This window comes from Neurospora crassa, linkage group I (assembly GCF_000182925.2).
Source record: "Neurospora crassa OR74A linkage group I, whole genome shotgun sequence".
In the NCBI taxonomy this organism is placed as follows: domain Eukaryota; kingdom Fungi; phylum Ascomycota; class Sordariomycetes; order Sordariales; family Sordariaceae; genus Neurospora; species Neurospora crassa.
In genome coordinates this window covers 2,873,293-2,897,573 of record NC_026501.1, presented here as the reverse complement: position 1 = coordinate 2,897,573, position 24,281 = coordinate 2,873,293, and the positions used below count along the sequence as shown (strand labels likewise).

General features: G+C 51.1%; 5 protein-coding genes across 6 annotated transcripts; 1 reads left to right on the top strand and 4 right to left on the bottom strand.

The window, feature by feature from the left end:
- Positions 1-7,107: 7,107 nt before the first annotated feature.
- On the bottom strand, positions 7,108-8,665 carry NCU02608 (hypothetical protein). The gene is made up of 2 exons (XM_959918.2): positions 7,660-8,665; positions 7,108-7,580 (listed from the first exon to the last, which is right to left on the bottom strand). Exons 1-2 carry the CDS (start codon positions 8,137-8,139, stop codon positions 7,275-7,277), a joined length of 786 nt encoding a protein of 261 aa, XP_965011.2. The 5' UTR covers positions 8,140-8,665; the 3' UTR covers positions 7,108-7,274.
- A 270-nt stretch (positions 8,666-8,935) lies between these two features.
- NCU02607 (hypothetical protein) lies at positions 8,936-9,789 on the bottom strand (the record flags this gene model as incomplete). Its single annotated transcript, XM_959917.1, has 2 exons — positions 8,936-9,178; positions 9,640-9,789. The coding sequence occupies 2 exons, from the start codon at positions 9,787-9,789 to the stop codon at positions 8,936-8,938; spliced, it is 393 nt and encodes a 130-aa protein (XP_965010.1).
- A 1,125-nt stretch (positions 9,790-10,914) lies between these two features.
- NCU02606 lies at positions 10,915-15,285 on the bottom strand. Of its 2 annotated transcripts, XM_011394678.1 has the most exons (8): positions 14,722-15,285; positions 14,209-14,605; positions 13,946-14,147; positions 13,790-13,888; positions 13,627-13,728; positions 13,416-13,575; positions 12,962-13,364; positions 10,947-12,908 (listed from the first exon to the last, which is right to left on the bottom strand). In XM_011394678.1, exons 2-8 carry the CDS (start codon positions 14,325-14,327, stop codon positions 11,825-11,827), a joined length of 2,169 nt encoding a protein of 722 aa, XP_011392980.1. In that variant the 5' UTR covers positions 14,328-14,605; positions 14,722-15,285; the 3' UTR covers positions 10,947-11,824. The 2 variants fall into 2 exon arrangements, with proteins under 2 accessions (XP_011392981.1, XP_011392980.1); XM_011394679.1 differs by having other exon boundaries at positions 10,915-12,908; positions 14,209-15,285.
- Positions 15,286-18,709: 3,424 nt separating this feature from the next.
- NCU02605 (DNA-directed RNA polymerase I/II/III subunit 10) lies at positions 18,710-20,057 on the bottom strand. Its single transcript, XM_959915.2, has 4 exons — positions 19,925-20,057; positions 19,792-19,853; positions 19,642-19,728; positions 18,710-19,588 (listed from the first exon to the last, which is right to left on the bottom strand). The coding sequence occupies exons 1-4, from the start codon at positions 19,958-19,960 to the stop codon at positions 19,519-19,521; spliced, it is 255 nt and encodes an 84-aa protein (XP_965008.1). The 5' UTR covers positions 19,961-20,057; the 3' UTR covers positions 18,710-19,518.
- Positions 20,058-20,268: 211 nt separating this feature from the next.
- On the top strand, positions 20,269-24,046 carry NCU02604 (hypothetical protein). The gene is made up of 3 exons (XM_959914.2): positions 20,269-20,696; positions 20,747-21,540; positions 21,595-24,046. Exons 1-3 carry the CDS (start codon positions 20,335-20,337, stop codon positions 23,367-23,369), a joined length of 2,931 nt encoding a protein of 976 aa, XP_965007.1. The 5' UTR covers positions 20,269-20,334; the 3' UTR covers positions 23,370-24,046.
- Positions 24,047-24,281: the final 235 nt, after the last annotated feature.

Genomic DNA, 24,281 nt, shown 5'->3' with positions numbered 1-24,281 from the left:
GCTCTCACAACCCTTTATTTCACCCTAAACTTGTGCCTCTTGAGATTGAGTATGGTTTGGTTCTTTTTGCTGCAGCAACCTGGGATTGCTGCCAATCTGCTGTTAATGGCGCAAAGGCAAATGACGCAACACAAGGCTTGATGTGACTGGCGCAAACCAGAGGACAGGCAAAAGCAGCAGTAGTGTATAGTTCTAGAGGTGGAATTGGTCCCGGTACAATTGAGCGACCCCTACGTGCCTCTAGTGATGTGGTCTGAGGTAAGGCGGTATCGCCAGGTACACGGTGGGCCGCCCCGTTCAATCCTCACTGCACTGTCCAGCCACGAGCCACCTCAGCTCAGGGCACCGCCGGGCAGCACACCCACGGAGCCACGCAACAATAGAGCTGGCGATGCGCGAGGTGGGCCACAGCACTTCTTCCCTCCTGTCTGACGCTTCCACTCTTGCTGCGCAAAGTCCTCTCCAAGTTAAGGCTTCAAGCCATTCACAAAGAGACGGGAGAGAATCACTCACCACTCTTGGCCAAGCGCCATCTCGTGTCTGACAGGGGCCAGGGGTTGCGGGTGAGCAGCAACTTGCATGCGCCAGAGCAGCTCAAAGCCCGGCATCATGCCCGCATTTGCGAATCGACACAGAAAAGAACAAAAAGGAACAGCCGTGCTCTTCATGTCAAACTCACGACTGGCGCTGTTCTCTTTCGTCGACTTTTGGTTTCTTTGCTATGAGTAGTATTGGCTATATATGCATGGTAGGTAGCGGAGCACTAAGGCCGGCATATACCGGGCCTGTCGTGAAGGATACGACGATACCAAGGAACGGACAATGGTTGCAAGAAGTACACTACGTGCGTACCCTTTGGGTCTTGCGCCATCCCAATTGACGGATCTTTCCTCGACGTGGGCTTGCAGGGCGAACGACCGGAACTTGTGTTCTACACCAGTTTGGACTTGCGAATGCTACCCAACCGTCGTCCACGCTCACGTTCGATGGATGTCCTGATCAGCTCTTCCGTTGTGCGGGACGGGGGTACGGCTATCGCTTCTTCCGCCGATCCTTTTGCATGTTAACGCAACACTCACACGTTGATTTTGGCTTTGGAATCCCCCCTAAGGACCATCGACGATGATCAAGTCAACAGCAGCTCCGAGTCTTAAGGTGGCCAGCGAGAATTACCAAGTCATACAGACGCCGGTATTTTTTGCCTTTCTGAAGCACGAAGCAGCTGCTTCGCTTCCTGTTATGCCGGTTCTACATGCCCTTGCCCACCTCACTCCGCACATTTCTCAGGCAAGCGTCCAGTGGTCTGGGCTGACTGTCGACCTTTGAGCCTAGAGCACCATCCATATGGGTCTCGCGGTGATGCATATCAATTTTGCCTCTTTGCTCCAACACAAGCTGCAAACACAATGGAAAACATCGATGGTGGATAAAGGTATCAGGTCCTACTTAAAACACCTACAACGTACTGCAACAGCCATTTAAAACTGTGTAAGTTGCTCGTGGCTCTGGCCTTGCCCGGCCGCCAAGTTTCATCGCGGCTCTGTACCTACCTACCTATTTTGGCTCGCCAAGTTCCAGAGGGCCCACTGCAGCCAACTACCTAAGGGAACTGTTGAGGCCTCTGAATCACGGCGCTTTCAAACTTGCGTGGAAATTGGCAAAACCTTTTCGCAATTCTGTCACCACGAGAATGGCGAGCAGTCTATTTTAACTACGCTCCAAAGAATCTAATGCCATATCAACCCAGCATCTTTCAGTTATGATATCCTCTTCCTCATACTTGATTCTTCATGCTGACGACGAGCACAAGTTCGCATCTCACTAGATAGGTAGTGGGGTATCTCTACACTACTAGTGTACCATAGTAGATAGTAGTAGGCTCACAGCAAGGAGCTTCTCTTCACTAGGCCCGGAACCCCAGCCGATCCCGCTTTCGGGGCAATCCGCTCCAAGCGATGAAAATCATCCGCCCATTCACACACACACAATACCCGCCGACCAGTGACATAGTGCTGTGTCGCGGCACCGATCCCTCGAAACCCAGATCCCATTGATCTGATACAATGCTCTGAGAGATGACCCTCGAGAAGCAATTTGGGAACGACGATGAGAACTCTTTCACTTCAAGTTGAATATTCAGCCGTGTATACTATTTGAGAGGAATTGGGATGGCCGCCGCGAGGCTCGCAAGTGCCCAGGACAGAGAGTGGTTGGCGGCGTTCTGTTGCGGCGAGACTCGTGGTTCAGGGCTGCAGACATGAGGCAGCAGCCGGCATCTTAACGCAAGATAACCGACTGGTAAGTGAATCGTGGGCGTTCTCAAATCCGGAGGGTTTTGTCAGCAAGCCTTTTCGCTGCAATCGCACAATAGGCGTTTTTTTCTTCTTCTTTCGCTTTGGTGGTTGGGTGGAGGGATCGGCTTTTTCAAGGCCTGAATATCAATCAAACCGTGATGTTATTCTCCGCGTTTGAAAATCTACGGGGGATTTAAAATTAACCTGTCATTGATGCGCTAATTTGTCTATCCTGCTCATGCGGCTATGCCATAGTCTCAGTCTCTTTTCATACAAATCCAAAGAAACATACATGGCCAGCGGAAAATTACGTCAGTTCGCGTTTGTGAAAATGTCCACCTTGAACCTACCTCTACACAGTAAGCAATACTCCATATCGCTGCTGCCCTGACGAGTTCCTGGCTTCATTTGTCAAACCGCGCAGTCCTTTCATAACAACCAATGCCAGGCTCGCCTAATCGGTAGAGGTCAACTAGGTAATCGAAAGTTGAAACAAATCTCAAACAGATTCACAAATCGCTATCCCAAGTTCCGAGTCGTTCGCGCGAGAAGTGATGCCCAGACAAGCGTGCGCCGTAGCTATTTCTACTTACCTGTGTCTCAACTTCAACGCAAGCGACCTCCCTGCCAATTCAAGGAACGCAGAACCACGCAGTTCTAGCTACACCGCATACCTAACCGCGACCCAACCACCATAAGAGCCCACGAGTTGGTGTTCCCCCAGGTCCCTAGTCAATCATTCAGAAATCCCGCGACACCCAAAGGGCCAAGGGCTAAGGACAAGTCGACGAATAGTGTGCCCCGTGTGCCGTGTGCCGTGTGCCGTGTGCCCGGAAAAGTACAGCGCAGCAGGATAATATAACACGCCTCTACCTACCTCACGTAGGTATACAGTAGGCAACCCCTTTGGTTAAAAACAGGGGAGCCGAGAGGGCAGTAGGCTCCTGGCTCACTGGGTCGCACAAGGCACAACTCTTCCAAGTGCCAGACAGGAGGAGGCGGTTGAAACTGAATCGAGATATATTACTCAGGTTAAAGACTACTTGGCTCGTCGGTAGTGGTCGTGGCGGCTGACGTTAAGGACCGGCGTTTGGGAAGACCCTAACCTTTGGGACTTGACTTCAAGAGGAGAAATATCTGGTAGACATGGAGGGTGATCACCCCCTTCCATCCCTACAGCGATGATGGTATGGTCCGAGTATCTGGCGTAGTATACATACGCTTTACCCAGATGTACAACACGCCAGTGCCGCAACCTCGAGTTGTGCTTGGGTAGTGAGCTTCACAAAGGGAAGGCGTTTTACCCGGTTCGTCGCCTATTTCGCGCTGTGGAATCGTACCTGTGGCTTGCTATTTCATAGTAGATAGGTAGGCAAGACGGCGAGCGGAAGGGCTGACTGGTAAGGCGAAAAAACAATCGTCTATACTAGTTTGTTCTGCAACGTAATTTCTGCGCAGCAGAAACGACAACCCTACTTTGGGTATCAAAACAAATCGTAAGTTGAGTGGGCATATACAGGCATGTTAACCCTCCAGATTGCAGTGAACCGATTCTCTGCGTGTCTTGCCATCCTAGGATGAACCAGAATTTTGAAGAGCAATGATTGAGGGATTCGCTTGTAGTATACAACACTACAGCATTGCCTTTTTCATACCACTTTCCTTTGCCAAAGCCAACTCATGTCATTTGTTTACCTACATGCACCAATCACAGAGGCGTGATCACCGTGTGATCGTCTTGACAATGTAGACCAGGATGTTATGTAGAGGTATTGCTTGGTACGCCATTGGGCTTCTAGGATCATTTTTGACTTCTCCAACGGCACATCACCGCAGTTGCGTGCTGATTCATCGCCATTGCCGGCTTGCCCCTGTCGTGTCACTAGGTAGGTACTTGGCACTGGGTGGTATAAGGGTTTTAGCTTGCATAACACACTTTCACACACTGCATCATCTCACGTTCATATCTTCAAGATGTAACCTAGGCGTGGTGTCAGCGTTCACCACATCAAGTGCTTGTAAGAAGAACGAGTATCAAAGGGTAGACGATCACGGAGTTGCTTGAGTTGCAACAATGCGTGTCATTCTTCCAGCAAAAAGTGATATTCATTTACATGCGGTACCTTTTCCTTCGCTGTATAGATGTTTTCCGGAATTTCCCTGTTTCGGACAAAAGCCTGGCTTGGTCGTTGCAATGAGGTCTTACGCCCCCACGAATTGTGTGTCCCACCGTCTCACACTTCTCATGGCTATAACTGATAGCTTCCGTGTGGCAAAGCTGTTTGGCATCTCAAAGGGAAATGTGCTGCCTGTTCTTTGGGAGACAACTGCTTCGGTTGGAAGGGCTAAGAAATAATAGGCAGGAATCATAGTATGCGTACGCCGTAGCGCATATCCCATTTGACTGTCAAGCCTATTCTTGTCAGACTCGTCAGGCGTGAATATTGCTTTTACTGTAACCTGACTTCAAGGTCGTATCTAGTGAGTGCTTGCACACACTTCCTTGACAAGCTGATGCGTTCGCGTAGTACACATTATATAATAGAAACAAGATTATGTAGGCAGGTGACAACCCAGAGCAAAGCAGAGCGGAACGTGTTAAGAGAACCTGTTCGATTGAAGAAACGAACATCGTACTACATGTTACGGCTCAACCGTTCTGGCAAACTACGTTGTCATTCATGGTTCGGTTGTTGTTCCCGGTGTGTTTACTCTCTTGAAACCGATTAAACCGCTTCTACTTCCGGGACATGTTCCCAACCCGCGCGTGGTCTTAATGAGAACCATGCCATGTGCTCTTCACAATTGCGGTCATCAAGTGGATATACCTAGAGGTAAGGCACCGATCAGTTTCTCGCTTAGGTAGTTCCTGGGTTGTTGTCGTCAATGGCGCAACACTTGTTCCCGTTCCTAATCCCAAGCGGATCGCCGTGGTTAATTCACCCCTGCTTCCCCGCGATTTCCCCTTGTCTAGCTTGGAGTTTAGCGCCCATCTTGACGGGGGTGAATTGTAAGAATTGTCTTGGAAACATAACCCAGCGCCAGATCGTAGGAGAAGCTTAGGGGAAGCAAAGATGGCTAGATGTGATCATAAGATACGATGTAGATTCCTGACTCGACCTTTCTTAGGATGTAGGTCGACTGTCCTTACCGTCAGTCTCCCTACTGGAAATGCGGCATGGGAGGGGGTGGGTAGGTGGGTAGCATTACATACCCCTCTAGCATGCGTGTCTTACCACGTACGCTCTACATTTTCCTACTTATGTATTGTGTACCTTGCATACGTATGTCTCGTGCATTCTTTTCCGGAGTCGAAGTCGGCTTCGTTAGTCATTTGACCGATGAGATACTCTGGCATTTCTTCATCTTGGTTTCCTCACGATGATTGTGAAGCTCATAGCTTGACCGACCAAATTTCATTCCCTTCATGGTGCATCGTAAATATGCTTCGTAGAGGTGATGGAGGGCATCAGACAGAAGTTCTTCGACTTTTCAATACATGTGATCAAATTGGAAGTCAGTTTACATAGTTGACGGAAGGGGAGCACGAGTGAAGTTGGAGTATTGAACCGGGGACCTGGACTTTCTGCGGGGAGAAGACATTCACCGATCTGCGGCCGCCAAGCCAAAGGTGGACCAGTGTCGGCTCCACTTTGATCTTTGGTGAGATCGGGCTCGGGCGATGGCGGGGGGTACCCAACCACCACTCGATCTGGCCATTGTCTCCACCTTCTTCTGTCGTTCTCTTCCTCCGTCTTCTTCGCAGTTGAACGGCTCGTTGAACCTTGCATGTGGATGAAGTTGGCAGAACTCAATGTCATTATTGGCGATCACGCAGGTCATTTGTAACTGAGGCTCAACCCCACCATGACCGTCGAAAAGTAGGGGAATACAGATAGTCGGGCAGGTTCTCTCGATCTAAAGCTACCAGTGTCTGGGTTAGAGACCCCAGCCGGCTAACGATTCCGTCGCATGGCTGGCTGAATGAGATTTCAAATTCATTCCATGGTGAGGTGTGACGAGCAACAGACCAACTACGCACTGGAGAAGGCGCCGTTACGGTTGCACATTCCTCTGCAATACCTTTCCTCCTCTCCCCGTGACTCGGCCAAGACAGGCAAGGTTATGCCTCGCTTAGCTCGGTGCGTTGTCTCTTGTTCACCTGGCCGGAGCTTCCGATAGTGAAACGGGACAAAACAGGTGTTGATGGGAAAGAACTGAAACAGCCCTGTATTGTTCTCAAAGCACAACAGTGTCAGTGGGTATGGCGGCCGAATGATCTTGTCTGTTCGAGTTTGTAGCGTGCTGATGATTTCCCGCGAAGAAATATCACTATTGGAAATACTTTAAGTTGCGCGGATATCCAGAAACTTGAGCCTGTTCTTCCTTGCAGCTTCACTTCAGCGGTGTTGTGTGCATAGGAGACAGGCCATGGGGTACGAAGTTCACGTTGTGATGGTGACGGATTTCTGACGGGAGGAAGTATAGTGCGAGTGTGTGAATAATATTGGCGAGAGGATGCTACGATCTGGTCTTGGGCGTGATTGAAGATGGGGAAAGAAGATATTAAGACTGGGTTTGGAAAGAGGGGGTATGGACTGTGTTACCCTGGTTCTACTACGTACATGGAATATAAGCAGCGTTGGCTTGTTCGGGTGATGAACAACGGTCTATTTCGAGATCAGATTGTTCAATGGTTTGCCAAGCGGTCAGGTAGTTGTTTGTCATCATTATCATGGGGACATCTATATGGATCGGGCAAATCCATGTCATCTCGTTTATTGCGATGCTGTCTTTCCTTGTGTGCTTGCATGTTGAAAGTGATATTGTTTGAGTCTATAAGCAGTCTAACTAAGATATCTAGTATCTATATGCTTATTAGGTCTTGTTCTAAGCTTTATAACCGATGAAAAACCACCCACAGCGGTGTCAGCTTTCTCAATCCGCGCCGCTCTCTCAACTATAGCATGCAGCCGATGGTTACCAAGAAGGCTTCTCTCGCCGATAAACTCCCCACCAAAACCCAACACGATCAGTCTCATCCGTCTCTCCCTCGCCCCAATCGTCCTCACCAGAAGCGATAGCATCCTCGACCAACGTCAGGGGACTGCTTGCTTGTTCCAGTTTGCAACGGAGAGACTTGGTCAAGCCCTTCGTGGTCTCATCTCTCTGGGGCACCATGACCAGTAATCTGGCGTCACTCTCAAGGGAGAGCTGTGTATTGATGGCGGAGGAGAGGAGTTCCGGGTGATGGTCATCGTAGAGGGGATCCGCTACAATGATGAGCTGTTGGACAAAGTCAGTTACGGCTTTCTTAGACTGACAACACATTGCTGTCATATTCATAAATGAACGTCAAACTGACCTTGTAGCGGTTTGACACCCTAAAGCGCGGATGAGTTTCCCCCGCATAGTCATCGCTACCCCAGGTCAACGCAGCCGCCTCAACTCTTCCCCCGCGCGCTTCCACTGTTTCCCGGTTGAGCTCAGCATTGTGCGAGAGGTTGGGGATGATATCGGGTAGGTCGGTCAGGGTCACGTCGGCCTTCCAGAGACAGGCGGCCGCTATACCCAGAAGGCCGGTGCCAGACCCGAGCTCCAGTACGTCGAGAGGCTCCTCTCCTAGAAAGAGGTGCGCCAAGGGACCAGCCGCAAACTGCGGGAGAAGCTGGGCGAGAACGTACGATGATCCCCAGGTTTTGAGGCCGAGGGAATCGCCAGTCAGGGGAGGCTCGCGAATGGCTAGGTCGAAGTCGCTGCCGCATTCAGATGACACGTTCTTCCCATCCCGGAAGGGCCATCGGCGTATGATTTCGCCCATTGCTACAGATGCGGAAAACCCCATAAATCATCAATACTACCGTTCATTCACACCATCCAATCGTTTGATGAGACCTTTCATATCCAGCCCCTCTGGGACGACCCAAAGTCCCCTCTCCCTCTACGAACTCTTTGCACATACCTGTCCGACCACACCTTTCCGACAACCGCCTACTAGCCTCCTCCCAGATGTCCTCCCGCTGTTCGTCGCTGTCAAGCCATGGCAAGCCGCTCTTGATAATGGATGAGAGGAACGAGATGATCTCTTGCCGGTTGAAGGCCACCTCGGCCATGCTAGCCGCTTGCGCCTTAAGGATTTCTTCCCGAGACTCCTTGAGCCCCCAGATTCGAGGCTCTTGACGGAGACGCTGAAGGACATCGAGGAGCGTGGCGTAGACTGGCTTCTGCCAGAGATGAGGGAGCTCCTCGGGTGTTGGGGATACCGTCATCTTCAAGTTGTTGATTCGTTCGGCCCGGGAAGGAAAGGCCAAGAGAGGGCAGGGCGGTAGGTACTGGAGTGTAGGAGGTGGCAAAAGCGAGAGTGAGATAGGATAGAGACACGGCGAAGAAGGAAGCGAAGTTGATGAAAGTGAAGAAGCAAGAAAGAGACAAGAGATGATGGTTAAGAACGACGGACGATGATGTGAACAAACTGTTTGGGTTATATCTTCAGGTTATCAAACATACGCCTAGGTACCCCTACCCAAAAAGTGTCTCACCATGTCAGCCTCATTTTTTTTTTTTTTTTTTTTTTTTTTTTTCACTCGCCTTTCCGCATTCTGGCGCGGCCAACTTGGGGGCTTCGGGAACGTAAGAGGTTATCACAAAAACCGGGGGACGGTCTGGCCGGTCCCTGTCACCCTGTGAACGTTGTTCCCTCCAAGGGCAACATGCCGCGGAACCTGTGAGAACGACGGGTGAGGCCGTGATAGGACCGGGGTCGCAGGCGGTGGCCCCCACACCCATGATGTTTCGCTTTTCTTGAGGAACCCGTCGTTACTGGTGTCTCTTTGTTCTGGGTCCTCTTCTTGTCCCTGTTTCTCAATTGAACGACGCGAGTGGGACTAGGTTAGTTCAGACAAGGATTCTTAGATCGGTGGAGACAGTCCCGCCAAGTGCTTGACGCAGGACTCCATGGATGGCAAGGGTCACCCATCTGCCATCAACTCGATAGGTTATCAGTGCGCCGAGCCCCAGGCGGCAGCAGCTGCCCGCTTCCTCAGCATCCGCAATTCTGGGTGGACCTTTGGGACAAAGCGTACATCTCATTGGACGAGCCCTCAACGGCACAGAGCCTCAATTCTTTTTCTCTTATAACCCCAAACAATTTTCTGGGACTGTTCCACTTTCCTCTCTTTTTCCCTTTTTTCCTCTCCTCGTGAAGCCTCGTCCTCTTCAACGCTGCGTTTCTATGCTACGAACGGAGAGACTCGCGCAAGCGTGTCTTTCACACCTTTTCCTTCGGGAAAACACTTTCTACCAGGCATATGAGAAATTCGGAGAAATCGCTTCACTTTCAGCCTACAATCATCAGGTCCACCTGGTGTTTGGCTCTGCCGGCAACGGTCTGCGCGTGATCCTCGCGTCTGTAATTGGCATCAGAAAAGCAGGGCGCTGAGCTCCTCTGGTCGCTTGCGATCGGGGATAGTTTCAGCGTTTCCTCTGGGAGGGCCATTACGAAGCTTGTGAATGAAATCACTTGAGTGCAATACGCAGCGTGCATGCCCGTTACTCCCCTTTCGAGAGGAGGATGGACTGCACAATTCGATTCCGATTACTCTGTTGAGGACGAGGTTTCACCACCCCTTTCATTGCAAACTTGGGCTGCGAGCTCGGGATGCGAGGAAGAACGAGTTTGTTACTTGTCGCCCTTCTCTCACGTTGAAGCGATATACACCTTCGTCATCTACCCATAGCGCCCTTCAACCAACGACGAAGGGAATCATGCACAACACCTCGGCATCGACCTGGGTAATACAAGGTCCACTCAAGTTTGCTTCACGAGCTCCGTCGATGGCTTCGTCAACAAAACCACATTGCTGACCCCCCGTTCTGCTTCCATTCACAACCATCGCCCCACTCGGAAACTGTCATCCGGAACTCCGTCATGACTTTTGTCTCCCGTAGGTCGTGCTTTCCGGTTGAGAAGCGCCTGTTCGGGTGTCGATGCTGCTTGTCAACCAGCTGTCCTCTGGCTCTTCGAGCTCTCATGACGGTAGTAGTTCGCAAGCCTGACGCCAGTCAGTCGCCCGTCTGTTGCTCTTTCGATCATCTGAACCATATCCCATGTCCTCGTAGTCGATACGCGACCTTTTGAGCTGTGCGGACTTAAATCCTGCGTTTTATAGTGTCAAGTCGCTGTGGGCTCACCAGCGGAACAGAGGCCCGCGTTATCGTCGTAGCAAAACGCGGTCCATGCCGAAGCGGACGTAAACTTATGCCATTCGTATCTATATTCTGTGTGACGGACAGGAGATGTGCTTGAGGTTGCAAAACGGGTCCAAAGCCACCGATCATCCTACCTTCCTTTCCTCCTCATCGGTAACAGATGGAGGATGCCTGAAGTGACCTGTGTGATCAACATATAAAGCCGACATGGTGTTTATCGTATCTTTCTACCTGAATTCGGCAGCGTATCGGTCCACTATCGTTGTCATGGCCTTTCATGCATGTCGTGGTGTGCCGTGCGGATCTCAGATTGCATGTCATCTTTAACTACGACGATACATACATCTGACACTCGCTTCATATGAAAGGAGCAGACGTTGAACTTCACTTGTACTTCCCCCCGTCGGTTCTCTTTAACATCCATGAACATCAATTCTTCTTTAATCTCCAAATGCGTGACATTTCAACAATACGGACGCACAGGCAATGAGTAAACCAACATTATTGACGTGGAACTGAGCATATGGCGGCGAACAATGTTTCATCAAAATCAAGATACAAGCGAAACATCATTGGCCAGCTTTGGTGATATTGTTTGAGGCCACAAGATCCAAGATCACGCCCCCATGCACCCGCCCTTTGTTCCACCTGCTCCCCCAACAAGTCAAGGGGGTATGGGTATATAGCGTCCGAATCATTCCGGTTATAAATCAAGGCTACAGTTTCACAAAGGAACCACCACCAAGCGCCTAACACCAGGATTTCCAGAGTCAAGGTAGTAAACAGTGACAGACATGTTCAAAATTAAGGATTTCTTTCCAAGAGAAAAAGTACAGAATGGTAGTTCATCCTCGATATGAAAACCGTCTTTGTTCGCTAAATGGCCAATCGAGGTATGTTGGATGCTCACATAGTTGATGTCAAAGGTCATATTGTTGTGTTGTAGATAGGTCTACGAAGGAGGTAGCTTGCTTCTAAGTAGACGATAAATCCATCTATTCTGCCCGTTATGTGGGCTGTTGATGTGAGCCAGAGGTGGTTTTATGTTGAGAAGTGGGCTAGTGCCTTGACACGTTTGACCATGGCCGTGATCCTTGATGCCAACACGGCAAAGGGACGAGTTGGTTGCTGAAATCGTAGGTTGGGTATTGTCTGCATCCCGCCTGCTTGTAATTGAAGTGGTTAACATCTGCAAAGGCCTCTAAGACCACCCAACTGTGCTCGATATTGAGGCAAATATGCGAGAAGGTCGAAGTGTATCGGCCCGGATCTACCGCATCGTGCCCAGGTTCTTCAGTTCCAGTAACTACTTAAAGCAGCTTTCAAACCGTAACAGACGCATTCTTTCTGCTGTCAGCATCCTCAATCTGGAAGCCAAACACAAGCCTAAAGAGATCTTTCAAGAACCCGTATTGTCCAGATCTCATCGTCATCCAGTTGACGCTCTTCGCAATTTCGATGGCGCTGATGCGCTTCCCTCGAGGCGGAAGACTAGCGGAGGATCGGAATGCGGAATCGGTCAGCACCAGATTCTTGTAGTTTTGCAATAACGTGGCATGCATCGGTAACGAGCCGAAAGATCCCATAGGCAAGCTTTTGACAAATGTTTGCAAGGCCGCAGAACCGCCTTTACCGTCCACTGCCGCAGTTTCCCGACTGAAACCGATGTTCATGGCAGCTTTGACTATCAGAACTTTGATGCGGGTGATGTTCATGTCGTCAATGGTAGCAGTAGCAGTAGTGGCGGTGCTAGAAGTGTGTTGACTACTCTGACTATAACCCGAAAGATTCGAGGCACTGCTGGACCAGCGCCCCCCACGCGAGTCGCTGCGGTCGTTCGATGGTCCGAGTACCATGATGTTAGGCATCTGGGGGCTGGCATCTGGCGAGACTGGCGTGTCTTCAAACTCGGTGACTGGGGTTTCGGGTATAATTGCCTTTTGCCGTGGTCGATCTGTAAGGTCGCTGAGGCTCCGGAGGCTTTCACGTTTCGAGCGGATTGAGGCGCGGCTGCCGGCATTAGATCGGGAATCGGACTGGTGGTTGGATGAGAGGTTTTGTAGCCCATAGCTTCCAGGGGAGAAGAAGTTGATGTGGCTCGGTCGGGGTGTTCCTCGATCAGGTCGGATCTGCGTCCAACCCTCCCGGAAGATATCGCACAACTCCCAGCACGCCTGGACTGCGGATCCTAAAAGCTCTGCATCAGGGGCTTTACCGTCACGACGGTTTTGCCGAAGGCTAAACAACATCTCCGCCAACGCCCAGCAAGCTCGAAGAAGCAGGTCCGTCTCTTCGGGGGAATCGTTTCGTTGCTTCATGAGTCGGTGACATAATGTAATGTAAAAGTCCAAGGTCCGCTCCCTAAACGCCTCGGGAAGGCTTCGAGTGTCTTGAGCGCTATACAAACTGTGTAACGTGTTAGCAACTGTAATGAGCATGATAAGACAAGATTTCCTTACTGGTTATTTAACTCAAAGCTTACTCTTAATATTGAGTCAGCCACCTCGTCTTGCTTTTGTCGCACATCGAACAATGACTGGCAAAAGTCGCGGCAAAGATCTAGGTTAGTCCGGGCAATGTTGTGAGACTCGGGATAATCATTTCTGCTCTGATAAAGTCTTTTGCAGAGTTTCCAACAGCTCTTCCACGCTTTTTCATGAGCGTCCGGGGTACCAGAGCTGTTGAATACACGTTCGCGGTGGATGGAACTGAGGTTCGCAAGAGTATTGCAAAGTGTCCAGCACTCTTCTAGAGCTGCTGAAAGGGCCTGGATCTCCGTCTGTTCGCTCGGTGTGGTTTCGGCAGTGAGGAAATCATCGGCATCTTCGTATCGCTCATCCCCTTCGTGGCTTTCTGGTATGACTGCAAATAATCAGCCGGGTGCTTCTGAGCAAGTGACATGTGTATACTCACGTTCTAAGCTACTCGCTGTGCTAGATCTTAATCTGGAGGTCTCGTTTGCAAAGACATCTTCCAACTTCTGAGCCTGGGGTGTCGGTGCATCCAAGCCAAATGCTACCGGCTTCACGTTCGTGTTGACCATCGGGAGGGAGCGAGTCGGGGGGGATTGTGCCTAGGTTTTGATTAGCAATATTTCCATTACTAAAGCAGGCATTATGCATACCGCCGAGGCTTCGCTGGCCGGAGGACTAATAGTGCTACTTTCCGCGCTGGCAGCGCTGATAGATTTCGAGAGGCTTGATCTGGAGTAATTATCGCTGGATTTCTGTTCCCGGTTCGAGTCAACATTACATTCGGTCCATGTTAACGTGTGCATGGAAACGTACCCAGTTCTCGAAGCTTGGTGGCGCATGTATCACAGAGACAACCTCATCACCCGTGGGTTTCCGTATGTGGTCCGGTAGATTCGTCCGCAACATCATAAGCTTCTTTCGTCAGCATCGGAGATTGAGCTCAATGTCACGCCAGGAGGCTGGACTAACCGACTGATGACCATGCTGCCCTTGCCCTTGCCCAGCATGTTCTTCTGCCTCGTCGTCTTCGATCTCCGTGGTCTCGGTACCATTTGATGTCACCGGAGATGGGCCAACAATGTCGCTAGTTGGACTTAGGAGTAGATGTGCCGAGTTGGGTCTGATATAGGAAGTAGGGCGTAGTGACTGAGAATCGGAGGCCGAGGAGGAGCTGAAGTTGAAAGAGTCGGTTAGTATGACAGGGCTGGAAATCGATAGAGAGGGAGTCGTACGCCATATACTGAGAAGGCAGCGGGGAATCTGGACCCGCCGAGAGTGACATCTCTGTGTATGGGGAGTAGATGGATTGAAAACTTCCAGTCGATGATCTCAAGGGTGCCTCAAGAGCCATTGCTGGGGATGGTTGCAATGGCTAATCCGCACCGCAAGCCAGAGGAGCCCTCAACACAAGGTTCGCGCTGGCCTTCCAGGAACGTCCAACGGGAGCTATTAGAGGAGTCGTTAGGCCTGTGTGAGCTCGAGCCGTCGTTGACAACACACTCGGTGCGGCCAAAAATCTCGTGAGGATAGACCACACTGTGCAGCTGCGTCCTAAGCGGTGATACAGGATATGCTGTCGCCGTCTATTGGCTGTTGCTATCAGCTCGATGGAATGCGCGGCGGTTCGAGCTGCTCGTGGACAAGAAGGAAGCTCAGCACTTGAAGCTAAAGGTCAAGCTGATATATGTTGTGTGCAAGTTGGTGATGGATATTGATCCCTTGAGGCAATCTGGAGGCAGGCGTACTTGAAGCGAACAACAGTTTTCAAGCTCTTTCAACCTTGTGTGGCTCAGGAATGGGTCCAAGAACAATCCAGCCACGGGCCGACCAGAAGATGCGACCTTGGAGGCTTGTTTGCAAGTCGGGTACCGGCGATGCTGGCACCGAAGATGGAGGCTCGGTTCGATCTGTTTTTGGAAATAGGTACTCTTTGGGTCTTTCAAGGCGGCCGAGGTGCTGTGCTAGGTTTGCGACTCGCGGATCGCAATCTAAGTTCCAACTGAAGGACTGGGCGACGATGGGCGAAGACGGTGCTTCTGGAAAAGGAAGAAACAACGAAACAAACCACAGAGATGAAACGAATGGTAGAAACAAAGAGCCGACAGAATGGTTGCCAGAGGAAAAAAAAAAACTAAAATCTACGTAATGATAGATCAAGCCGACCCAGTTCTTTCTCTTCCACTCAGCGCCGAGTCTTGCTGGGTTGTCGTTCAGGTGGGAGAGTAATGGGACGGGCAGCCAGTGAGAAGACTGGACGGAATGGAATAGGTACTCGGCTACTGTACGATCTGGCCGGGGCTTTGGTGCACTTTTGAGGGTTTGTGAAGGGAGGAACGCCGCCTGCGCTTAAGACCAGAAGCTGGATTCGCTGTAACCTCACGGGCAGCCAAGCGGAGAGAGCCGGCAGCCCAAAGAGGTGAAGAGATGGAGGTTCAGGCTGCTGGCAGCGGGAAGAGTCCCCGCCAGTGGGAGGTTCGGTGCGGGCTTCCACCCTTCCAGGGCAGCGTCCACTCGACTCCGCCTATCGCTCACGACGTTCCCATGTGTTGCTGCCCTTGTCCCTGCCCGTTGCAGTTGGAGTCCCTGCTCGTCCCTGCTTGCGGGAAGGAGCCACTTCGACTTATAAAGCTCCATTCTGCAAGTCGCAACCGCCAGGCTATGGCACTATCGGGCACTAACACAGTGAATTAAAGTGGATGAGATTTAAAACAACTTGAACCCTACGGCTTAGGAGATGAAGAAGAGGGTGACTCTAGGTACGCAGGTAAATGTCAATGAGATACACATGACTAGAAGTACCTAACTCCCGTCAGTGTGAAGTTTGTCGAATCGTGATGCCAGGGATCTCATCGCAAAGGACGTATCTAACATGGGACAGTTCATCTTGAGGTTAGGTATTACCGCTAAGGCGACCAGACAACAAGCTATCGCCTTCAAGTTCAGTTTGGTAAGAATGGAAGTAGGCACTGCAAGTACCTACGTACCTACTCTACCTTACTGTACCTCTATGCAGTAACTTTGAAGCACCTAATAAAGAGGATGGCATGAACCTGCAAAAGTGACAGTTGCTGCCGCACCGACCTTCATCAACGGGACTCCGTCACAAAGGTTCCAGGGACACTGCGTGGTCCTTTCTATGCTGGAAAAGAGTCTCTTTCGGGTGGTGGTGATGAATGTTGCTCAACCACAACCAAATGTGGCAGAGTCGCAGTGTTCTTTTGCCCATGGAACCGACAGCCTGCATGTGGTGGTGACAGGCTCCGGCGCTTAAGCATGCAGTGAGGGAAGTTGAGCTCGCTTTGGTGGCCACTCAGCATCCAACGCCCAAAAGCCCCACTTCACGTTCGAGGGGCAGACTCTGGGCCAATCAGATCGCCCAAAGTGCTCTCTTCGGGGGCACATCAATCGGCATCAGAACTGAAGTGTGTGTCTTCGCCGGGTTCCCAACCTGCTGGTCGCTGTTCCATGATCTGGTGTCTCCTTGGGAATCTGTATGGCCAATGGCGAGGTGGTACAAGATCTGCCTTGAGACCAACCTTCCTCTCTCTGCCTCTGTAGTATCAACCGTATGGTAGTCTGAACTGGCTCAGGTATGACAGAACGATCCCAACTTGTGTTGAGAACGAGACAGCCCGTGCCTACGTACTTACTATCAGCAAATTTCATTTAGTTACCAAAACCGAGAGACAGTGGCGTGTTCGTTACGACTAGCGCGGGACTTCAACATGTACTTTACTTACAAAACTCAACCACCATTCCACCAAATTTGATACAAGAAGCTGGTATCAACCAGATACATTTTGGACGCTTTATACATTTGTGTTCAAATTTTAATTTCGATCTGGTTGTCCCGTTCTTCTCTGTGCATCTTTGCAGACTCCTGTCGCGAGAACCGCGCGAACAAACCAGCATTGAACTGTGCTTATGTAGACGCAAAGAGCCGCATCTGGCACAGTGTTTCTGGCATCCCCCGATCTGTACCGTTTGCAGCATACCTACCGCGGATAACGCCTACATGTTTTCTTTGAACTACTTTCCCTGAAGGACCCGAAAAGGCCGGCACACGACCGTAACAATACAGTGCAGTTAACGGTTTGCATCTCAAGGCTGAAAGCACTATTGAGACCTCGTTCATGACCAAGATGTGCCACACTGTACTGACGACTGAACTTGTCGAGGGGTTTCTTGGCTTGAGGCTTTCCCTAAATCATCGGCCTCTTGGGGCGTTCCGCGGGGAGAAGGGTGACCACTCCTGGTCCAATCAGCACCTGTGTTATTGTACGATGCATCGAAAGAATGAATCCTCCAGAACATGACCTAGACCGTTGTTATAGGGCAAGGATTTGAGTACCGGAAGTTCAAACGCCCATCTGGCTGGCCAAAAGGTCGCTATAGTGGCGGAGAGTTATGGGATCTTTTGGTATCAACTGCACCCTTCTTACCTAGGCAGCACCGCTCGAACGGTTTCCAATTCCGGCGTGGCATAGGCAAAGTGAGAATGAGCCCGGGTTTTTGCAACCAGCATCCCAGGGCTGTTTTCATGTTGGGCTCGGCGGTTAGAGGAAACTGATATTGGTGGTAATGTTCCTTGCTCATGGTTCTCATGGTTCGAAACGAAACTGGCTCGCCGGCTAGGTTCTTGCCCTTGAACCATACACTCGGGTCCAGATAACGTGCAAACGGTTGCGGGAAAAGTTGTTGAACAGGGAGCAATTCTTGAGGGGCCGGTTCGGGCTTTTGGAAGAGAGAGTTCATCACCCTGTGATGGATCCGCAAATTAGCTGCTTGGCGGTCGGTGTGACCCAACCCAACCCTTTTTACCAGGGGAACCCATGGCTCATCGAAGCGCCAAGATCTCCACTATCAGAGAGGGTGTTCATCGATTCCTGGTAGACCTTGCGCGATCACCCCGGATTTCACAAGCAGACAACTCTCCACTTGCACTCCGGACTGCGTTTGTGAGACTTCAAAAAAAAAATGTCTTATGGTTCCGCGCGGAAAGCTCAACCCCCAGAAATCGTGATGAATTCGGAGAGACGCTTGAGAGATGGTGAGTGCAAGCATTAGATGTGCCGAAGTCTCCCATCTTGATCAGTGAAGGAATAATGCTTTGCTTTTCCAAAGGTAACTGGATCTTACCTGCACCTACATCAAGACGAGGAAGAAGCCACTACGCCAATTTAACTTGCCCAACGTTTGGGGGCGCCGGTTGATATTGAACACTTGCTGGGATGGATTCGAGACCCAACGACACTGATCCGGCGGTGATCAGCTAAAAGATATGGAAGACTGGATGGGGAGACGAACCAAAGGAGACTAGAGATATTGAAGCAAAGTGGCTACTACACAGATATGGTAAGATCACTTGAGTATGAACTTCATTCTTTCCTACACCGTCTTGGAAATGAGAACTTACGTGCCATCACTTGTACGGACATGAATGGTTGAGGGAACAGGTAAGTCGTAGACTGACCGGCGATGCAAGTCTACGGCTGGTGGGAGGGTAGGTCCATATCGGTAAAGACAACGTTCAAGTTTGTGACAATCCGAAAGCTCATTTTTCGGAAGTATATTTGCTACCGATGAGCAACGCAAAAGCATCTCTGACCGAGTGGCGTCCAAACCGGGCCTAGGAACAGGGCCAACGCTCACTTCGCTGCCACATACATACAGTTCGAGTCACTGGACACGGGCATGGGTGAACCAATTATCAGGAATTCGGATGTGGAAGCTACACAGATGAATAATTCTTCATAAAGAGAGAGTTGACCGGGCGCTGAATTTGAAATACTTTTGAAAGATATGACGTTCAGCATACTCATCTGAGCGAATAGCGTAGGCTACCCCAGTCTGTACCCATGTTATAAACTGAGACGTGTGATTTAGAAGGCCGTGCTACCTTTTGCGAATGTCTCTTGTTCACCAGCGCCATCATCCCTTGCACTGGCTTGATGCCCCCACAAATTGTAAGGACCATCCAATCCGAGCGTCGCTTCGTATTCGATCGGTCCAGCCCAGCCGAAGCGGTAGACTTTTCCACCATTCCCAAAAGACATCCGAACCCGAGGAGTTGGAAACCACGCAGGCGAGCATGACGGCTTGTAAGTCGCCAATGTAGATAACCAGATGTGGTTGGTTATGACACATCTAGCCACACGGAGCAAGTACCACGTTCCGGCTAAAGACAATGGCTCTCCGTGGTACCACAACCTCTCAACTGTAGTTGCAAACCGAAAAGGTAGCCTGTTGTGTCTGGCCATGTTGCTCCGGTAGACCTAACCGCCAACAGAACTTACACCAGAAACAGTTGTCCCAAATGCACCTTGACGCCACAGGTTCTAACCCAAAGAAAAGCACAACCAAATCAAGCTCTTGCTTTCGGCCTCCTGGATGCGAGACCAGGGCCGCTTCTATACCCTGCCCGGTACAGTTGTCTTAATACTCCCAAACGCCTAATGATCATGCAGTTTTCTCTTCCCGGACGATAGAGTGGTCGGCTTTCCCGAATAGTTGATGATGAATTCTTCGACCGCTCGGGCATATTACATCCCCTGTTCCTCATTGCGTGTCTGCATCTCGATCTTCTTGACGTTGCGACCATCGGGAGTATACCTAGAGCGTAGTCAGCCACCAAGGTCCAGCGCGGCGAGTCCACAAGAACGTACTTGAGAAGCTTCTCGATGAGGTCGACGTGGGTCATGACCATGCGACGGCAGCAGTAGCGCTTGAGGCCGAGCTGATCCAGAGCATCACTAATCATCGTCTGTCAGTTGTTGTTATTTGTAAATCGAAAGTCGTTTGTAGATGTCGCATACCCATCGGTGATCTCCTCGCCATCGATCAGCTGCAGGTATCTCTCCCAGAGATCACCCACCACCTATGTGCCAAAGTCAGTAACCTTGTTAACGGGTAAATGGCGGAGGAAGCGGGGCGCGTCGCGTCGCGTACCTTGCCGCACGAAAAGCATCGGATTGGAATGATCATTTTTGTTAGCGAGTCGAAAGCCTACAAAAAAGTGTTTGGCGGGATGGCGATGTTCGCGGCAGATGAGCGACCGGCTTCTGGCAAGATGGTGGTGCAAGATTGGTCGTAGTGACGGTGCAAGTTTCAGCATGAACTTTGAAGGGCGAGGCGGCAACTTTACCTGTGAGGTCGGAAGGCCCCAGCAAATTTGACTTTCTAGGGTCTGATTGGTCACTTCAGCCTTATCACCGATAAGAAAGCTGCCCCACATTAACTTTTCGAAGGGTACTCCGCCAAAATTTCTTCTGCTGGGAGGATGAGGCGGACATGAAGCTCGGTACGACAAATCGTGTGTTCCTTGCCAGACTTGCATCGTCATATACTCAAAGGACAAGATGGTGGAGCTACGCACTCCTCGCAAGACCTCGAAGGCGCCCAAGATGGATGCGAATGGTGAAACTGCCTCGCTCAAGAAGAGAAAGAGAGAGCCCAAGGAAGAGACGACCGCTTCGCAAAAAAGGCAACGATCGAAACCAAAGACCCAGCCTGCTGCCGCCAATGGCAATGTTGACGATACTACCGACTCCCAAGAAAGCACCCTTTTCGAGAACAAAGACTTGCAAACGACCAATGGCGATTTGGAACTTACGGATGCTTCGAATACCTTGACGACGCGCAACACATCGGCATGGAAGGTATCGAATCCTATGGGCGGCCGCATGCTCGACATCGATCCCATATTTTCCTTGGATGAACGGTTCGTTTGAGACCAGTCCCCCAGGCAGGGGCTCTACTAATGCGACTTAGATACCTCCTTATCACCTACAACACATCAATTCAAGTCTATTCCACCGAGGATTCCCTGCTCGTCAGGAGGATCTCCCTTCCCATCACCAAGCTCGACAGCGGCGCCGAACTTTCTTCTCCCCACATCGTTGCGTCTGCGCTATCCGCCAGCGCACCCGAATTCCTCTGGGTTGCATGCTCAGATGGCCGCATCTGGCACCTTAACTGGGCGACAGGTGAAGGCGCCGAAACACCCTTCACGATTGACGTCAAGAAAGTCCTCGACATGACCGTCGAATCGGTTGATATCCGCGACAAGCAAGAAGATGTCCTGTTTATTCTCCAGAAGTTGACCAAGTCCTCGGCGCAAATCGTGGCCTACGACCTCAAGGCCCTCCGTAAGAAGACCGGCAAGCTTATCCACACATACGACGAGAACCCGCAATTGCTTCGTTCCGCTGCTGGTGGCAGACTCATTGTTGCTGCCGCGAAGGAGACGCTACACATCGGCACTTTGAAGTCCAAGGGAAAGACCGTCAAGGCGGTTGATGACCTCGAATACGCGTTCCACTCTTTCGGCGTGCCGGATTTGGTTACTTGCCTCGACATTCGCCCGACTCTCCAAACAACTAAGAAGGGTGGCACAGAAATCCAGTTCGTTGATCTCGTCATCGGTTGCGCTCGCGGTGCCATCTACGTTTATGGTGACCTTCTCTCGAAACTACCCGGCAGCGCGACCAAGGGGGGTCCTATTCAGCCCCGCAAGCTACATTGGCACCGCAGGGCCGTCCACAGCGTCAAGTGGTCTGAAGATGGTAAGAACTGGTGAACTGTCTCTGGGAGACGACAAAGTGCTGACAATTTGACAGGTAACTATCTGATATCCGGCGGTGCCGAAACCGTACTCGTTTTGTGGCAGTTGGATACCGGCAAGAGGGAGTTCTTGCCTCACCTTTCAGCAACTATTGAAAACATCGTCGTTTCCCCCAAGGGATCATCCTACGCTCTCCACCTCGACGACAATTCTGCCATGGTGCTCTCGACCGCTGAGATGAAGCCCACGACCTACGTTTCCGGCATTCAGTCTTTGGTTCTCAGCGACAAGCCATCGAAGGAGTCTCTGGTGCGCCGTGTCTGGAGATCTGTCGACGAAATCTCAACACCCTTGATCACTACCAGTAACCCTACCAACCCTTCACAAATATTCCTCTGCGTCGGCAATGGGCAGCAGGCCAGCTCGACAGGAAATGCACCGTCCACACCACTTATCCAAGTTTTCGACGTCTCCTCGTTTCAGGGCGTTAGCAAGCATCCCATTGCGCGCACCAACCCTACCGATACCAACATGACAAGCCAGGGTGCGCCAATCATTGAGCCCAGAGTCACCAAGATGGCCTTTTCCCACGATGGGAAATGGCTTGCGTCGGTAGATGAGTGGCAGCCACCTGAGAGAGACCTTGAGCCTCTCTTGACTGGCTCAAAGACCACATGCGAAGTTTCGCGGGAAAGACGGGAGATCTACCTCAAATTCTGGGAGATTGAAGCGGAGGATAACTCGTTGCAGCTCGTTTCGCGCATCAACGAGGCACACTTTACAACAGAGTCCGAGGCCATCCTGGATGTCGCTAGCGACCCCATTTCATCTCGATTTGCTTCTCTTGGCACTGACGGTGTAGTACGTTTCTGGAGCCCCAAGCTGCGCAGGAAAGATGGTTTGGCGTCAACCGGTCCCGAAGGCCAACAGCTTCGAACATGGTCTTGCTCTCGGGCTGTTGAGCTCCCTGCTTATGGGCAACTGGAAGAGGCGGTAGAAGTTTCTCCCAAGACCCCTCGCAGCGGTGCCCTTGCCTTCTCTGAAGACGGCTCTGTGCTCTTTGCTGCCTACGGCCCTTCATCCGGAGCTGTTGTTGTAGTTATCGATACGGCGACCGGCGCTATTCGTGACACCATCCCCGATTTGTCTAGGGGTGATATCCGGGGTGTCGAGGCCGTTTCTTCGTCTTTGATCATCCTTTCGCAGGATCTCACGGTCTACGACATCGTGTCAGATGAAGTGCAGTACAGCTTCGCCCTGAAGGAGACTTCAGAGGCTGCCAAGCAGATGACCCATTTGGCGGTCAACCGGGAGTCCCGATCCTTTGCTGTTGCTGCCCCTATCCCCAACTCTAGCCAGGAGAAGTTGAAGAAGGGCGCAAAGTCAGAGCTTGTTGTCTTCTCGGTCGATGAGGAAGTGCCTCAACTGATTCAGACGTTCCCTCAGGTCATCACTGCGGTCCTCCCTGCTACCAACTCGGCTGGCTTCGTCGCAGTTGACTCTGCTGCCCAGATCTGGTCCATTACTGAAAGCGGAGAGCAGGCGCAAATGCTTCAGCCTCTGGCGGATCTCAACATGGAGGAAAGTGCCAGTGCCGTAGCCCCAGCAGATCATGCGGTTGAGGACGGCGAGGCAAGCGACGAGGAGATGCAGGACGCGGACGCGGATGTTGAGATGGAGGATGATGACTACGATGTCCATCAGGCTGTCGTCGCTCCCCAGAAGCTGGCCGAGATTTTCAACGCTGCGCCCGCATTCGCTATGGCCCCCATTGAGGATATCTTCAACCAGGTCGCCTCATTATTCTCCACGAGGCCTTCTACAATCTAAACTTGGGACGGGTCTATTGCTAGATCTCGCATCTCGAGTCGGCCCGTCTCACGTGTGAAGATCATGAGAGAACCGCACAAGTCGGTCCAGTTGCGTAAAAGAGGCAAAACCGATAGTTCGCAGGGTCTACAGAGTTTGATGGATAATTTCGATTCATCGCTTCGCCTGCGCACCTGCTCATCGTGCCTTGGAAAGCTCAAGGCCGGGGGCACCAGGAGTCATAACGTCCTGGAGTTCGACCTTTGCGGCGTTGGACATGACCGAACCAGGGAGGGGGGCCAGAACACTGGTAGCCACACAAGAAACAGTGCCGAGCCGCCCCGTCACTTAAGTGGCAGCAAGGAAAAGGGTTTCTTTTGTCCTCAACAATGACGATGACGACGGCGACGATATGGAATGCCGCAATTCTCGGCAGGTTTACGCGTGTAAGCCCGGGGACCCTTATCCTGGGGCAACCGCCCCGCATTAGTCTAGGTGGCTGCTGCGGGGCTTACGGTACGCTCCGATGGCGACCGATTACGCCATTCTTGGACGACTCCGATAATAGCATTGGGAACCTTAGGATATCAGGTCATATAGCTTAGAACTGGAGCTGTAACTGCAATTGCTTTGTGTAATATGAAGAGCTAGATGTTTTATGTTGTTGGAAACTGTAACTTGATCAATTATATCCCTCTATCCTGCTATTTCACGTCAATTCGCCCAAACAGCGTTCACCAGTCTTCTAAAACTTTGAAACTCCAACTGCATTCTATCCCGACTTTGTGAGGGGAAGGACATCCGATGATCTTCCAGCCGCTTTGACTATCCCCATAGCATTTCGTGTCAAGGCACGTAGACTTGAGACGAGTTGGTCATCTGGCCTGCCTCCGACTTTCGCAATTTCAACCTTAAGCAACTTATAACGCCCCT

What these genes read in the sequence shown, in the direction of transcription:
- NCU02605 (XM_959915.2), bottom strand. Translation starts at nt 19,960, where the DNA reads ATGATCATTCCAATCCGATGCTTTTCGTGCGGCAAG. An exon ending in GATGCTTTTCGTGCGGCAAG is followed by an intron (nt 19,854 to 19,924) that starts GTACGCGACGCG and finishes TTTGGCACATAG; the next exon opens with GTGGTGGGTGATCTCTGGGA. An exon ending in GGCGAGGAGATCACCGATGG is followed by an intron (nt 19,729 to 19,791) that starts GTATGCGACATC and finishes GACGATGATTAG; the next exon opens with TGATGCTCTGGATCAGCTCG.
- NCU02608 (XM_959918.2), bottom strand. Translation starts at nt 8,139, where the DNA reads ATGGGGTTTTCCGCATCTGTAGCAATGGGCGAAATCATACGCCGATGG. An exon ending in GGGTGTCAAACCGCTACAAG is followed by an intron (nt 7,581 to 7,659) that starts GTCAGTTTGACG and finishes TTTGTCCAACAG; the next exon opens with CTCATCATTGTAGCGGATCC.
- NCU02604 (XM_959914.2), top strand. Translation starts at nt 20,335, where the DNA reads ATGGTGGAGCTACGCACTCCTCGCAAGACCTCGAAGGCGCCCAAGATG. An exon ending in ATATTTTCCTTGGATGAACG is followed by an intron (nt 20,697 to 20,746) that starts GTTCGTTTGAGA and finishes AATGCGACTTAG; the next exon opens with ATACCTCCTTATCACCTACA. An exon ending in CGTCAAGTGGTCTGAAGATG is followed by an intron (nt 21,541 to 21,594) that starts GTAAGAACTGGT and finishes ACAATTTGACAG; the next exon opens with GTAACTATCTGATATCCGGC.
- NCU02606 (XM_011394679.1), bottom strand. Translation starts at nt 14,327, where the DNA reads ATGGCTCTTGAGGCACCCTTGAGATCATCGACTGGAAGTTTTCAATCC. An exon ending in CACCAAGCTTCGAGAACTGG is followed by an intron (nt 13,729 to 13,789) that starts GTACGTTTCCAT and finishes AACCGGGAACAG; the next exon opens with AAATCCAGCGATAATTACTC. An exon ending in CACAGCGAGTAGCTTAGAAC is followed by an intron (nt 13,365 to 13,415) that starts GTGAGTATACAC and finishes GATTATTTGCAG; the next exon opens with TCATACCAGAAAGCCACGAA.